General features: G+C 36.4%; 1 protein-coding gene across 1 annotated transcript in view; it reads left to right on the top strand.

The window, feature by feature from the left end:
- Positions 1-15289, top strand: part of LOC103806335 (chromosome unknown open reading frame, human CXorf22) — a gene marked incomplete at both ends in the record, with an annotated part of 28374 nt that extends 13085 nt beyond the window's left edge. The window contains 6 exons of the mRNA XM_009079021.1: positions 401-567; positions 1273-1395; positions 2362-2493; positions 2915-2992; positions 3731-3875; positions 15097-15289. Of these exons, the coding sequence (XP_009077269.1) occupies positions 401-567; positions 1273-1395; positions 2362-2493; positions 2915-2992; positions 3731-3875; positions 15097-15289 (838 nt within the window). The remainder of the gene's footprint in view (positions 1-400; positions 568-1272; positions 1396-2361; positions 2494-2914; positions 2993-3730; positions 3876-15096) is intronic.
- Between the last annotated feature and the right edge of the window lie 889 nt (positions 15290-16178).

The raw sequence follows: 16178 nt of genomic DNA on the forward strand, positions 1-16178 counted from the left end.
GCTAACTGAACTGGCATTCCATAGTTAAACAAGATTTGAGTGGATTAGGAGCTTGGTGTGCTCTGGTTCTGCTAATGCAACTTCAGACTCAGTTGCAAGCAAGAAAATGTATATGCTCTTTCCCAAACCTGTTATTCTACAAGAAGGAGAATATGTTCTTTTATTTTTGTTTTTAATGTTGGCTATTAGAGTAACTAGTGACTAAAAAATATCACTGAACTTTGAGTGTGTTTTACTGCAGGATACTAATAAACAGATTAAACAACTGACATGAGAATTCAGAGCCTAATTTTACTTAGGTCATCATACTGTTCAGCACCTGAGAAATGTAGGTTAATCTTCAGTAGTAGGTCATTTCACTTTAATGTACTTGTGTTACTTCTAATTATACAATATTTAGGACTTGTGGAGGCCTTTAGAGATCTGGAGTGTGAAGTGGTTTGGCATCCAGGGTTCAACTCCCCAGGAGCAGGAGAATTCAACCTGTGTGTGCACAAAGGAAAGGAAAATAAGTTGAAATGTTTTGCAAAGGTAACAATTCGTACAGCAGCTTTAGAGAAGAAAAATGTATGTTTTCTTTTTAAACAAGTAATTCCTTAAACATATTTCTATTATCAGGTATTTAAAATATTTTATTTTCACGTGGCTTCTATTTGACTTGCTTAACAAAAGAACATGCTCCAAACACATGATGGAGAATGCAAAGCAAAGACAATTTGCCTTTTTTCTTGCTTTCAGTGCTATACTTCTGTTAATGCCACAGCTTAGTGATCCTTATATATAGTGTGGTAATTAATGTTCTTCCTTTTGATGTGCCTGCTTTTTTCTTATTTTTTTTTTCTCCAGTAGCTTTTTTCTTTTCTTCCTCTTCTTTTGAAATTGTCATATGTAAACTGGGATGTGTGTAAATTAGAATATTGACATTTCTGCTGCTAATGATATCTCTGAAGTATCTTGTCCTGATCACACATTTGGAATTAATGGAGCTTGTGCTGTTCAATGAAATGTAATTAAAATATTTTTATTTGTTTTGAAATTAGTCCAGAAATATCTGTGGGACTGTGTCTGTTCAATTTGAATCTAGCTAAGTTCAGTGCATTGAATAAATCTCATCTCACATTTAGACTGTGTTTGTCTATTTGAATACTTCCAATTTATGCCTCTTCCCAAGTATATTAGCTCATTATGTAATGAGAAAATAGGCCAAATATTTATTTGTTCTTAGGAATATGTTATGTTGTTTACTTGTTTTATTTTTTATTTTTGCAACAGTTTGGTGCTACTAAAGTTCGGTTTCTGGATCAAAGGATAGCCTTCATTCATAGTCCAATGTGTTTGTCTACTTGTAAGCCAGCCATTCTCCAAAACACAGGGCACAACCATGCATACTTCCAAGTAAGCTGAAATGATTTCTGGCACGCTTCATTCCTTGGGGTGGGGAGCAGGAGAGAGTTAATTTTATCAGATCACTTTGTGGTTTGGAGTTCTCAGTTATTAAATACCTACTAAAGTCTTTTTGCCAGGTTTTCTGAAGAAGCAAGCTCATTAGATCTCCTGATCACAGGATAATTGCTGTATTTATTTAGTTGAGCAAAATAATTTGCATTAAAACCTTCTGAGTTTTTGTTATTGCAATATTATGGGACTAAGAAACATAATTAATTTATTTTGATTTGTACCATATTTCTCCGTTTATCGAGTGAGCACTGAATAGCCAGTATTATTACTACATATGTGGAGGATGAGCCTGAAAGAATAAAATCAGCATAGTCAGTAAGACAAACAAACATACCCAGCCACAATTACTCTTGGTCTTTATTACCTGTGTAGCTGTACTTCAAAAATTTACCTGTTTGGTGTGCATTACAAGAGAACAAATTCTATTTTCTCTTTTCTAACTGTGGGTCAACTGAATATTTACTCCTAGTATTATTACTGAGCTATACACTATTAGGTTTCTGTGTCCCATCTCTTACTGGGAATGTCAAATAAGAAGTGATGAATTTGTCACTGAAAAAATGCTTTGTAGAATATTTTGAAGACGCACTAGATAGCAAGCCTTAATTTTAATAACTTAATGAAAACAACCTGTAAACCAGAATGTGAAGTTTCAAACTGGGGGAGAAAAATTATTTCATAATAGAAACTGACAGTCACATTTAGAAATCTGTTATTTTATTTTGTTTACCTGTATTTTTCTCCAAACTTCTAAGTCCAAGGTAGCAGTATGTACTATGAAGGTTCTCCTTGTAAGAATATAAAGTCTCTATGGTAGATGTATTGGTATAAACAAAACAACACCAACCAAATCAAGTGACCCCAGACAGGTTGTTCAGTGTGTTTCTGTTTGTGCTTGTGAAGGTTCTGGATTCAAACCCTCTGCCTGGAATGACAATCTCCCCCTCTGAAGGAGTTGTGCCTGTGGGAGGCTGTGCTGAGCTCCTAATCTCTTTCACTCCAAATGCAAAAATGAGTTTTGATGTAACAGTGGAGGTATGCAAAACGGGAAGAAATTTATGTTTTGAGTGTGATGTTGTGTGTTTGTGTGTACATTTGCACAACTTTTGGAATTCTATCTCCAATGTTCTCATGCTTTTTAGGATGACTGCTATAAGCCATGCTGTTATTTCATCTCAGTCCTGCTAAAAATATCAGAACAGACTCTCAGTTTGATCTGATTTATATTATACCTCTGGCAGGATGTTGAAGCTAATCTGTGATTTATATTATAAGGTCAGGGTTATTTTCATATTTTCATTATAATTTATACTGAATGTCTCTCTCCACTCTGTATCTGTGGTATAGAGTTTGTCTGTTTGTGTATAACTTTTCTTCATGTAATTCTGACAGATTTGGTGAGACAGTGATGCTGAAATGACCTTGTTAACAAACAGAGTGTCGTCCATTCCCTTAGGTAGCAGTGCGAGACGCAGGAGTCCTAGCGCTGAGGATCAATGGGTTTGTAGAGGTGCCTGAAATCAACATTGATGTGGTAAGTATGAAGACACTGTAGCCTTTGGAAAGAAAGAGTGACTATTTGCTATATCTAGATGTCAAAGTGGCTCCTCCTTACTTCAGTTTTTTCATGTTTTCCTATACTGACTTCCTGAGAAACATATCAGAGAGAATAACTTAGGAAGAGATTAAAAACTAAATGTACACATAGCAGTTCACTAAATGCTGGCTGACAGCTTGAGCTTTTGAATTGGACAATCTGGAATAAGTATGATAAAAGGAGAGAGTTTCTTAGATGTCAAAGTGGCTCCTCCTTACTTCAGTTTTTTCATGTTTTCCTATACTGACTTCCTGAGAAACATATCAGAGAGAATAACTTAGGAAGAGATTAAAAACTAAATGTACACATAGCAGTTCACTAAATGCTGGCTGACAGCTTGAGCTTTTGAATTGGACAATCTGGAATAAGTATGATAAAAGGAGAGAGTTTCTTAAGGTAGTTATAGCAAAAAAATGCAATAAGGGGAAATGTAATCCACTGATCTGTTTACTGAATGATGAAAACTTTTCTGATGGTGTGACTGGACTTAATATTGAATTCTAAACTCTTGTGTTTTATGTTCTGGAAAGGTTTTAATGGTAAGGGATATGCAAGACTATTGATTAACCAATACTGGTATTGTGTTATAATTCGTGATTATTGCACACATTATGTTCAATTCTAAAATTGACTTCACAGTGCTTTGATGCATTTTTTTTTTCTTTAAACTTACAGGAACTATTGAACTTTGATGGTGTTTATGTTGGGGCTACAAAATCAATTCCATTTATGCTGCAGAACAAAGGACAAGCTTGTACCAGAGTGGAGTTTGATTTTTCTAAGTATAAGGATTTTAAATTGACTAGCAATAACCATTCAGGTATTTGCTTTTGCTATATCAGACTTGTCATTAAAAAAAGAAGGGATAATGCTAAGAGAAAAATCTGTCAGACTATTTTCAGAATGCAAATTTTCTGATATAAGATAACCTAAAGAAATTAATTTAGAAGTGTTGCTTGTTATAAATCAGGAGGAGGCATTTTGGTTTGCCTGCAAAATGATGTTTACCAAAAAATTGGACATGAAAGTCTGAAAAGTGAAGCAAGCCTTCCTGGCAACCCTTTGTAGTGTAGATTATGCTTAAAAGTAATTAAAAAAACCCTAATTTCAGTCAACCATTTTTCTCCCTGTGATATAGTTTTCATTTTGTAGCTAACTGTTTTTGCCTAATACTTTTATTTTATTATATAAAGGTAAATGAATGTGGGTGATTTATTTGCTGAAATATTGTGTTCTCCCAAATTAATAACAGTTATGAAAAGTTTCTGGTGGTTGATACCTCCAGAATCTTTATGAGAGATGCTATATTCCTCTGTAACGTTGTGAGAAATGTTTGCCATACAAATATGCAGATACTTCATGTTGGGAATCACTTTGAAGTACTGAAATTATTCCAAAGTTGACATTTCCTGCAGTAACATCTGATTCTGAATTCTGTTTGGCAGTGATCGAGTGCTGTTCCTCGAAACCTTATTTGTACTCTGTTAAGGTAGAGGCAAAGTCTGCTCTGCAATGCTTCTTGTCCTTCGTGCCAGAGGAGGTAGGTTTATGGGACAGAGGTGATTGGTAATTAAAATCACACTGTGTGATACTGCAGTGGTGGCAGAACAGATACTTTAGATGCACATTTCAGTGTGTGCAATAACTTTATAATTAATCATCCAGTTCCCAAGAAAATGAGTTCTGTAATCATCTTTTTGCTGCTTTCCTTAACTGTGTTCATACACAAAGAAAACACTTTTTCTCAATGACTTAAAAATGGTCTAAACTTACACAGGGATGTCTTACCACACATTCATTAAATCATTCAACAAACTGGCAGCTCTTTTCCTTTTGCAGTTATTCATGCTTTAACTCTCAGATGACCAAGGGACTGCAAAAGTAGAGTTTTATGTGTCAGAAAGATTGGCAAAGTTGCCTTCCCTGCACTTCAGTATAAGAGGGAATTCCTGTTTCAAAGCATCATTCAAATAATATTTGCATGTTACAGGCTGTGTCTGGTAACACTGTGATGTTCTTCCTCTTATTGCTGTCAGCTTAGATTCTGTGCACTCATGGAAGTGATTGCGACATAACCAATGGTGTGAACTGATAGCACATTCATGACTCTCAGATGATTTTTTTCCTGACAGAACTGGAGTCAGTAGATTCATAAAAATTTCCTTCTGTAGTATACCAGGCCTTGAGGTTAAGGGAGAAGCAGCAGTTGTCATATCTAAGTATTTTTGGGATTCTGATGCAGCACTCTCTCATAAGCAAGGTAGTCAGATTTAGACTAGATACACTGTCAAGAAAGTGTGTAATTGTTTGCAAAATGGTACATAGAGTGTATCATCAGTGACCTCTAGTCAAACTGGAGTGGAACTCAGCAAGGGAAAATGCTGACTTTTTCTTTTAAGTGGGAAGGGTCAGTAATAGAAATGCAAGAGTAGGTAATGCTGTTGGAGTAATCTATGTGTACTGTGCTGCAGATCACAAGCTGAACAAGGATTGAGGGTGGAGACAGATACCATACTGATTTATAATAGGAATAATATTAATAAATCAAGTAAAAAAAGACATTCTAAACAGGGCTGATAACACTTCAGCTGCACACCTTCCCATTTGGGATGTCAGGAAGAAGTGGGAAAATTTCCTTGGAAAAAAGTCCAAAAGAAAGCAATGGAAATAATCAGAACTCCATTTCCCATAGTTATATTTGAGCACTATTTCTTTTCCTCATCAAGCTGAAGGGTGGATTTAGAGTAGAAATGTGGCTATTGACACTGCTATAAATACAAGTGATTAACAAAATTAATATTTCTGAAGAATGCTGAAATAGTAGCTGGTTCTATATATTTAATTTAACTTGTCATCTGAACTTATTGTTCAGTATTGCTGTCCATTATTGATGAGCTTCTCCAACTGACATTCCACACTGGAGGTTTTGATGCTAACTGAAGACAATGTTATAGCAGTTGGAATTCTGCTTTAATTATGGTATAAATTTGGACAAACAGTAATTCTTACATTTGACTGGAATTGTTTTGTGACTGCTCTTCTTAAATAAACAACCAACAAATAGAGGCTGTAGAATATATTGCATCTATTGACTAGAGATTTTATTTTAGTGTCTACTGCTGTCATCCTTTTTTAATTTTTCAAACTCTGTGTCTAAGTGGTTTTCAACCCTTAGAAAAGTTTTTGGCAAATAGAACAGCTTTCTTCAGAAGTAAAGGAAGCATCTGGAAGTATATGTACCCCCAGGATGCTGTAGCTTTTCTTTCATTTAACTCCTGCAAAGTAGAATAATAGCATAGTTCTGTTAAGCAAATGGTCCAGGTACCAACATCTCTTATTATGATCAGAAGCTTTTAGCAGTTACTGAATCTTAAAACATTCCCCATTGGATCTGAATTCTTTATCATTCTGCCTCATCTATATTCTCTCCTTTTCTCACCAGATTTGTTCCTTCTCTTTCCTGACTTTCCAGTCTTGGAAAAATCTGTAATCTCTGTGTGTTGAGCTTTCCCTATTCAGGTTTCATGGTTGCAAGTGCTATTTCCTGTCTCTGCACTTGAACAGCTGTTTCTCTGATCTTATTGCTGTTTTTTTTGACAACTGCTCTTACCCAGCTTACCTCCCAGCTGCTACAAACCTTCTGTATCCCATCAGGTCACATTCTTTTCTGTCTGCCTTCTGGCTTTACTAAAACTTCCTACTGTTGTAGTCATTACCCATAACACCACCCTATAAACCAACAAACCCCCACTGTATTGATGTTATTGATAAGAAAGTAGAGACTAGAACTAAGGAAAAGTTAAATTAATTCTGAAGTGTTGTTAAAAAATTCAAATCAGCATGAAATTATTTTAATGTGCTTTAACATTTTATTAAGACTACTTGAATTATTAATGGAAGGTTCCAAGTAATTTAGTCTTGAATGCAATCTTGAATTTTCCTGCTAAAAATCAAGTAGGCAATAGCTTTGGTTCTGCCTCAAAAAACCTTAAAATCAACAAATTAAGTAAATATGATCTCTGAATAGCTTCTACAATTCTCACTATGATGTAATATGTAAAATTATATGGGACACGAAAAGATGCTCTTAGAGATCAAGTGTCATGGCATGCTTATAAATAGTGTCTTAAAAAACTGAGACAATTCTTTCAGTGTTCTGAGTGATAAATAGAGTCAGTGCATTATAGATAAGGCTGCACTGCTGCTCAGACACAGTGTGGCTGTGCCTTACTCCAGTGTCTCAGAAGGGATCAGAGGTTACAGGGCTCTCTGCCTCACTGGGGAGAGTTTCACCTTGGTGTTTGTTAGCTGTGAAAGTCAGAGCTGCCAGGGAAAGCAACATGCTAAATAAATACATAAATAGGTAAGCTAGCCAATATTTCTGAACATCATATTTTTATACACACTTTATGCTGCTTTCATCTCTGTTTTGATGTAACTTTATTTCAGAGACACTTCAATTACATTTGAAGTTTTTTTCTCTGAAGAATAAGGAGCTGAACATCTCATGGGCTACTCTGGGTTCTCATTTCAGAGAACAAAAAACCCTAACCAAACCAAAAAACCCAACAAACCATGACTATCTGGCCTAACATCTGTTGGAGCTTCCCCTTCCCTATCCAGACCCAGAGCGAAGAATCCTGACTAATCATATTGCTTACCAACAGATTGCTAAAAGTTACTACTTTAGCACAGAGTTTTGCATCATCCTGTCCATAAAGAGTAGAAGAATGGCTTTTCTGACCGTGGCTCTCTGCTGCAAGCTACCTCTGGTGCAGTTATACGCAGCTTAGATGAGGTGATTTCAATAGTCTCTTGCTCTACAGCTACCTGCCCAGGTAACAGTGAGAAGCACCTCATTCTTTTAGTTTTGTGCCAGGGAAGCAGAAAGCCTTGAAATATTTGCTTATCTTCCTTGCTCAGCTGCTGTGTTTGTCCAGGCAGGACCATCATCCTGCTAACAGCTCTGTCCTGCATGATGTGCTAAGGCAAGCAGGCAAAGCAAGGTGCAGGAGTCTACTGCTTCAGAATGGCTCTTTTGCTTTTTTTTTTTTTTTTAAATCCTGCTGGAAAATAACAAATTCCAGCATCTTGGAAAAAAGACAAAATACACAGCTGTGTAATAATGAAGCCTATGAGGGCCCTTGATTGAGATAAATAGAGCAAGTCACACCTGTCAGAGCTTATTGCTTAAGCTCCTTGTAGAGAAGTGACAGATGTTTTGGTGGGTTTTTTTGTCCTTTATAATGATTTTTTTTCTTAGTGAAAGACCAGGATTTGTGGTGTAAGAAATGAATTCTAGGGAAAATCTGCAGCTGTGGAATTACAGAGTGTTGCTGGTGCATCATCTCTGACCATGTGCAAGGGAAAGATGTACTTTTATTTCAGTGTTTTGAATGATGGCTTTGAAACAAAACTCTTGTTGCATAGTAAGACTAAAGCAAATAATCCTGATAATTGGGATGAAAACCAGATTTTGACTAGCTGCCTTGGAAGAGGGGTAAAGGGACTCTACCTTTTGTTGTCTGACCTAAACACACCAGCACAGATGAAGAGCAATTGCAGCACTAGGCTACACTCTCTGGTACAGCTGATGCTGTAATGATATCTGTTATAGGCTAAGCATTTTAATCTCACCAAACTTAAAAAATGTAGTGTCATTACAAGAACATGTTTTGAAGATGTAACTTGATGAAGTGTTTTATGTGGGTGACTTGAGATACTAAAAAGAGAAGAGTATGTAATTCAAATCAGCAGATTTTTACTCAATCTTTATGACATATCTTGAGCACTAGTTATTAAAAAAATCTTAAATGGCATTCACCATGTCAGTTTGGAAAAGCCATTTCTACGCTGCAGAGTCTAATAATTATCAGATTTGAAGCATCAGTATAAATCAAGGGACTGTGGTGATCTCACTACAAACAATTCTCTTTATCCCACACAGAGAAGCACAATAGACAAAGTGTCAGCACACACCTCACTCACTAGGAGTGCATAACTGTGTCCAAACCCTGCTGGAACTCCAGACACCCTAAGTGCTGTCTCCCTGCTTCCCAGTGTCTCAGCTGTGTTGGTTCTGTTACAGATGGATATGTGCCTCATTTCCTGGCTTTTGGCTTTCTTTCCTGTCACTTATATATTCTACTTGCTACCACAGATGCAAAAGTGAAGAATGATGCACTGTTTTCTGCTGGGTTTGAAAGCTTTTAAACAATTCATAACTTCTTTATATAGCTGGGTTTGCTGCATTTTTTAAGCAGTGTGCAGGTTTTATAGCTCTAAGTCTTCTCTGGAGATTTCAGTGGCCTTCAAGGTGAAAACAGAATTTGAAGGACTCTAACAGTGGTTTCAGTGCAGAAGTTTTGGGTTTTTTTCCCCTCCATTACCTTTACTATAGTTGTCCATAACTTTTGTCTGGAGAACACACTACTTTACTGTGTTGATCCTTGGAAAGACAGAGTGAGGCAAGAAATGCCTGTCTGAATGTCCATTGTGAAATACATTTGGCCTCTCCCGTGCACAGTCTGTCAAAAAAGAGGATTCTGTACAAAACATGCCAGTTTTAAGTTCTAAACTCCTTACACAGGAATGTGATTGCACAGATAAAATGAGGATCAAATTCACTGGAATTTAGACTCCTAGAATTCTGTGGCATTTAATGACAAAAGTTTTAAGACTCCTTTTCCTCCTTCCCAAGGTTTCTTGGCGTAACTCATGCTCCACCTTTACCTCAGAGATGGGTATCCTGTACTGGGTGACCTTTGAGCCTTTGAGAAAGACTTTCATAACTTATGTAGCCTTTTCCCCCACCTCCTCTCATAACTTATGTAGCCTTTCCTCCCCCCCATAACTTTGTGCTTCTGCATTTGGGCCACAGCGCCAATCATTTTTCACTCAGGAGTGTGGCTGGAGTGGAACACGACCCAGGGATTTACCAGAGCCTTTGTCTTGGCTGATAATCCTGATACTTTTGGTCATACAGATTTTCCCTCAGTGGGGGTAAAAAATGACTGAGCACTCCTTACTTAGACGTCTGATTCCAAGTGCTAATAAATTACCATCCTATTAAATTCATGATCAGGTCCTAAATGAATTTCAATAATTCTGCTGAAGTAATAACCCGCTCAGACGGTTCAAGCAGTGCCCAGAGTTTCTTTGGGAAAGTGACCACAATGCTCTGATTTTCCTTTAGGTGGCAGCATATGACTTTGCTCTTCCAGTTGCTGCCCCTGCCTGGGCTGGGGCTCAGTCCCCAGGGACACAGCCTGGCACTGGGTCTGGGGGGCACAGCCTTGTTCTTCAGCCACCCACAGGGACCTTGGCTGGGCCACTCTGCAGAGTCAGAGCAATCGGTAGGTAAACTAGGAGCTTGAACAGCTGCTTCACACATAGTCCTATTTTTGTGTGTGTTCTAATTGCAGAGAATTACTACTGAACTGGAATTTGGTGGCTAATTGTATGATTTGTACACTTCTTGGAAGCTTGCAAAATTTTCAAATTTCGATTTGTATTTTTAAATACGTGTAAAGCTGAACTTTTTATACATAAATTATGTTGAGAAAAAGTATCTTATAAGTATTTATCTAAGTACATATTTATGTATTTATATATATCTTTATACATTTGACAAATATGCCTAATTCTCACTGCTGGATGCTTTATGGCACATTTGTTTTCTCTCTTAGAATTTTTTTCCCATGTGAGTTTCTGTGGTTGGCCAGAATTCCACTGCACAGGACAGTGCAGTTGGCACTGGAATCAATAGCTTATATCTGATGTTTGTACTCAGGATAGTTCACCGTGAGAAAAGAATCACAATAACCTCAGAGTAGTCAACCCATTCTTTTAACTTCATTGTAGTCAATATGTTTTCAATCCATCATAAATATTTTTTTGGAAGTTTTTTTTCAAACCAAAGTTTGTAGACTGTTTCAGCATGTGGGAAGAAAAGCAGATCTTAAATATTTGTAGGACTTTTCCCTTGGACACTGCTTACTGCTGTATAAGAAAGCACTGAAGGAGAAAAAACTGTCTCTTTTTTCCAGTGATAGGAAATAAAAGAAAATGATGTTATTTTATAAAACCTTTCAAGTCTTTTTTGATGATTACCATCAGAAAAGTAAATGCATTCGTCTGCTGTGTGAAGATCATGTGGCTCTGTGGCTCTCTTTATATGAAGGAGAGATGCTATAAGTCTGGTAGATATAAAATTTAAATAATTTTAAATGTGGCTAGAGAGTCATAATAAGACAAAGTTAAATTGCAGTAATTATGTATATAATATGGGAACACAAAAAGCAAAACAAAGGGAGAAGCTTCTGTGCTAAACATGTGCTGAAACAATGATTTTATAAAGAGACTTTAAGGAAATATTTGTCAAATAATGCTGTCTAAACATCTTAATTTTTTTTCAACAGCACTTTTATCACCATTGGAGTTCTCCTCAATGGAACTTAAATTCGTGCAACATTCCAGTGTCATACGTTTCAATACTGCTGATGAGAGTCTGAATTCTCAGGTACAGAATCACCAGTGGTGCTGTAGTTATTCTTGGCTATGATTTTTAATTACTCAGAAATTACCAGGAAAACAAGACAGATTTAGAACTCAAAATTCAGTCACATTCTGAATACATGGTTTAAATATTTGAAACTTCTCCCATTGTCATTTTGTTCGGTTTTGATTTTACATTTGTCTTTTAATTACTGTAAATTTTTCAAAACTCAGAGTTCGGCTTGTCTTGACTCTGATAATGTGAGAAAGTGTGGGCACCATGAGAAACTGGGCATGAATTATGTAAGAAATAATTCAGTCCTGAAGATTTTCTTCTTCTGCCTCTACTAGTACACTAGACAGTGATGGTGCCAGGATTCAATCAATGTGTCATGTTAAATTGCTGTCCCAGTACCTTGTGTGGTTCTGATCTGTGCCAACTGGTACTCTCCCAAAAAATTCTTGGTCATGATATAGGGCTCAATGGGAAAGAGGCACTAAGCAGGATATTTGAAACACAGAAAATGTGTATGAATGCAAAACATATCATCACGTAGTTTTCTGTATCTAATTCCCAAAGGCTTTGTGTGGAAATTAGAGAAAAATACTTTTGTCAGTGATGGAAACACTTGAATTGCTTTTTCAAGTACCTTCAGACAACAGTGCTAATACAAAGCAAGGCATTTTCCTAGCTGAGTTTCAGGAGTTGAAAAGGGTAGCTCTGAGATACAGGATTTGGTTTTTTAATTTCCATTTCCACTGTTGTCTTCTTGAATTGAAATAATGGGTTTTGAAAATCTATTCTGAACTTCTTCCTTTTCCAACACCTCCACCTCTAGTCTAGCTGTGAGCCATGTGTTAAATGCTTGCTGTGCTTCATTTGTATCAGGAATAAACCTCAGTTCTGTTTGGCTAAGCACTCCCACCGTGATGCTTTGATCTCTTTACCTTGCATAAATGAGATTTTCCATTCTGGCAAGAGAGTATTGCTCCTTGTGACTGTGGTGAGTGACTGGAGAGCATCTATCTTGTGCTGATAGGCATATTCCTCTTCTCACCTCACAGATACAATAAACTGGTTCTTCATTGGTTTCTAGTGCTTTCACTGTGATGTGTTTGCACAAAGAAAGCTTTGGATAAAGGAATACGACAAGTGTCATGGTGTTTGCTTCTTTCCCTCGTTCAACATATACTCCTTTCTCTGCAAATATTTACAGAAGCTTGACCTGAAGAATATCTCGAAGAGCCATTTGACATGGAAATTGAGTTGCAATGATGCAGGCAAAAGTACAGAAGATGATGTTTTTAGATTCAGTCTGCAGACTGGATTTCTTAATCCAGGAGAAAAAACCACTATTGCTGTGTTTTTCTGCCCTTGTAAGTAATTTTATGAATTCTTCTACAGTTAGGCCAATATACCATTTTCATAGATCTGTTTAAAGTAGTTTTTATGATGAATCAGTACTAGTTCTTGATTAACTCAAGGTTTGTTGTAGTTCTGAGAAAATAAAACACCTGTAGCCCTAACAAAAAAGCATGGAATCACTTTGAATTATATTAAAAGTCTGGTTTGCACATAGAAAGCATCAGGTTTTGTGCACGTAAAGCATCTAGGCCTGGGATAGCTGCATCATTTTTAGTACTGCTCCTTCACATGAATTTAGGTTGACTGACTTAGGAACTAAAGCTTTCCAAGTGTACTTGGAAAGTATGTGAACTTTTTTCTAAATAGGCATCATTTAGACCAGAATGGAAATTTCCTGCCTCAATGAGATACAAAATCACTTAGCTATGGTATTTTTTTGGATTAGCCTGCTCAGGTAATGGGTCCCTAAGTAAAGCTATGTAAAATAGATTTCTAACAAAAGTTGGGGGTGTGCAGAAAGATGGAAATCAATCACAAACACTAGAAGAAGAATAGCAGAATAGGAATATTAGGATTCTACCTTATTCCCAGTCAAGTGTTTAGGGTAGAGAGCAATATACAAGATTCACAGAATCCTAGAATATAACCCTGGATTTGAGCTGACAAAACCCACCAGCTTATGCAGCTGATGCCTCCAGAGCTCTGTCATTTTGACAGTTTAAGTGCTCTACTTTTGGGGCCTCAGCATTCTCAAGGGGAAGAGAAGTTGTTTTGTAACTTAGATCTGATCCTGAGTCAGCAAGTGAGCATCCCTGTCCTAAAGAAAGATGTTGCTGTTGTTCTTCATCACAATATTGAAATCTATAGCCTCAATTAAGCACTGGGAACAATTTAATATAATTATAAAGTAAGAAAAATATAGGCATAAAAGTCTTGCCGTGGTTCTGTAAGATAAATCGAGAAGACAGTATTAAATGTTCATCTGTAAGTGTTGTGAATATGCAAGAGCAGCACTTAATTGCACATGTTACTTATGTGTTGCAGAATGGGAAGCAGAAAACAGCATAAATAAAATAAATGCCAATATTTTGAATTACTGAATAAATTGTATGTGTAAATGCAGCTGTGTCTATACATAAATATGACTGATAAATTGTAATTTGAAGTTATCTGTATTTTTGCTGTGTTTCCCTATCTTTTGTTTACAGAAAACCATAAATAACGGTAAAATTCACTTACCCTTAATTCAATGTTCTGAGTATTTTCCCATGATTTATAGCCTACTTGTGCTATACAGTGACTGTCATTACTCTTCTTGTAAGAACATTAGATATATCAAAACCCACACAGGAGACCTAGTTAATGACTGGTGTGCTAATTACCTTCATAGGTTTGCACTGTGAAGTTGTCATATGTGGGGGCAAACAAACCTTAACATGAACTTTGAGTGTGCATTGGAGTCATTGGTTTAAATATGCTGCAACACTTATTATTTGTTATTATTGCAAACACTGCAGCAGGGTCCCAGGTTTGCAGTTTGCCACATTCTTGTTTTCTGGTCTGAACCAAAGGGATTCACAGGCCACGTTCTGGCTCTATTAGCATCTCTTGCCATCAGTTGGACTTGGTCTGTGGAAGGTCTTTACCAACCTAAATGATTCATGGAACGTGAGTTGCTCTTAGTGGATGGTGGATATGTCCTGCTGGTTAGTGTGAGGCTGACTTGGCAACACTACAGGTTTGAGTGCACTAATTGCCCTCTTAAAAGACACCAACTTTTTCTTGCCTTGGCAATCAGATGCTTCTGATGGTTATTCCTTATAAAATTAGCATTCTCTGTGTCCATTAATGTAATCTATAATATGACTGCACTTCTTAAAATTCTGCTAACTGGTGCATTGCTATTATATATAACAGTATATTAATACAAGAAATGAAGAACTCTGAAAAATTTCCAGCAAACAAAAAAAATAAGTTTTGCTAGGGGCAAGTGTTCTAAGCTTTCTTTGTAAATATTCTACTGATGCAATATTTATTGTGTGTTCAAATACACTTGGAGTAAGCAAAGCCATACCAATGATTTTTAAAACAAACAAAAAACCCAACCCAAAAACTCCCACTAGAACTCTTTAGGTTGCATATATTCATGGTAACATAGTTTTTTGACTCTTTGTGACAGCTTGTCCTGGGACATATGCATCTGAAATATCAGTGTGTCTGGATGATCATCCATCACCTTACAAGATAACATTGTCTGGCACTGTGAAGTCACCAAAACTCAATTTTGATCCTCCCTTTTTAATGCTGATGCCAGTTCCTCTGGATGTGGAAACTAAAACAGTCATCCGTATCATTCCACAAGATTATTTAAGGTAAAAATCTCGAAGTAAATTTATTACAGAAATCCTGAATAATTCTTGGTTTGTTCTCTTCTGAAAGCATTAATTACTTAATGTTTGTGAAGGTTAGGATTAATTTTATGTTCAGCAGAAGATGCTGCACATTTAAGAGAAAATGAATGTAATTAATATTGTTGTGCATTCAGCAAGGCCATATTTTGTCTTCAAAGATTCCTGCTTCATGAAGTGACTAACTTCAGATATATTGGCTCTAGGAATTTATATTAGAAATATAAAATTACTATGCATAGCACAAAAATTACAACCAGAGTCCTACCAGGATTTTTTGAAAGATTACCTAGATACTTTGATCACAGCCTTATTTCTTTTTTCACACTGTAATGGGATAAAGTGTTTCTGGTGTTTTATTTTTTCTACTCCACAGGCTGTTTTGAAATCTAGCTGTTGTTAAAGCAGTTGGTGGGGCTGTGGGGTTTGGTGGTGGTTTTCTTTTTTCTCTTTCTTTTTTCTTTTTATAATCAAAGAGGACAGCACAAATATTTTAATCCTGTCACTTGTTACAATAAATAATCCTTTTTTTTTTTATTCTTGTGTGGATCACACACTTGGTCCTGTTCATTGAATTTAAGAGAGTTTTTTTGTAATCTTCGTTTTCTGTAGCATAACTTTATCACCATCACAACTATTCCAGTTTTTAAGATACAACTTCTGTTTGTAATTAGTGAAGAGCAGAAATATCAGTTTGTTACACTTATGTAGGTATCATTTCAACAGCAGAAGAACTGGAGCACAGCTTTTCTGTTGTCATAAATTAATGAGATTAACTTTACCCTCAAATCATTATTATCTTGTTTGAGTAGTACTAATTTATCAAGTGATTTGCCTATTTTTCAGTAACTCA

The sequence above is a fragment of the Acanthisitta chloris genome, unplaced genomic scaffold (assembly GCF_000695815.1).
Source record: "Acanthisitta chloris isolate BGI_N310 unplaced genomic scaffold, ASM69581v1 scaffold27577, whole genome shotgun sequence".
In the NCBI taxonomy this organism is placed as follows: domain Eukaryota; kingdom Metazoa; phylum Chordata; class Aves; order Passeriformes; family Acanthisittidae; genus Acanthisitta; species Acanthisitta chloris.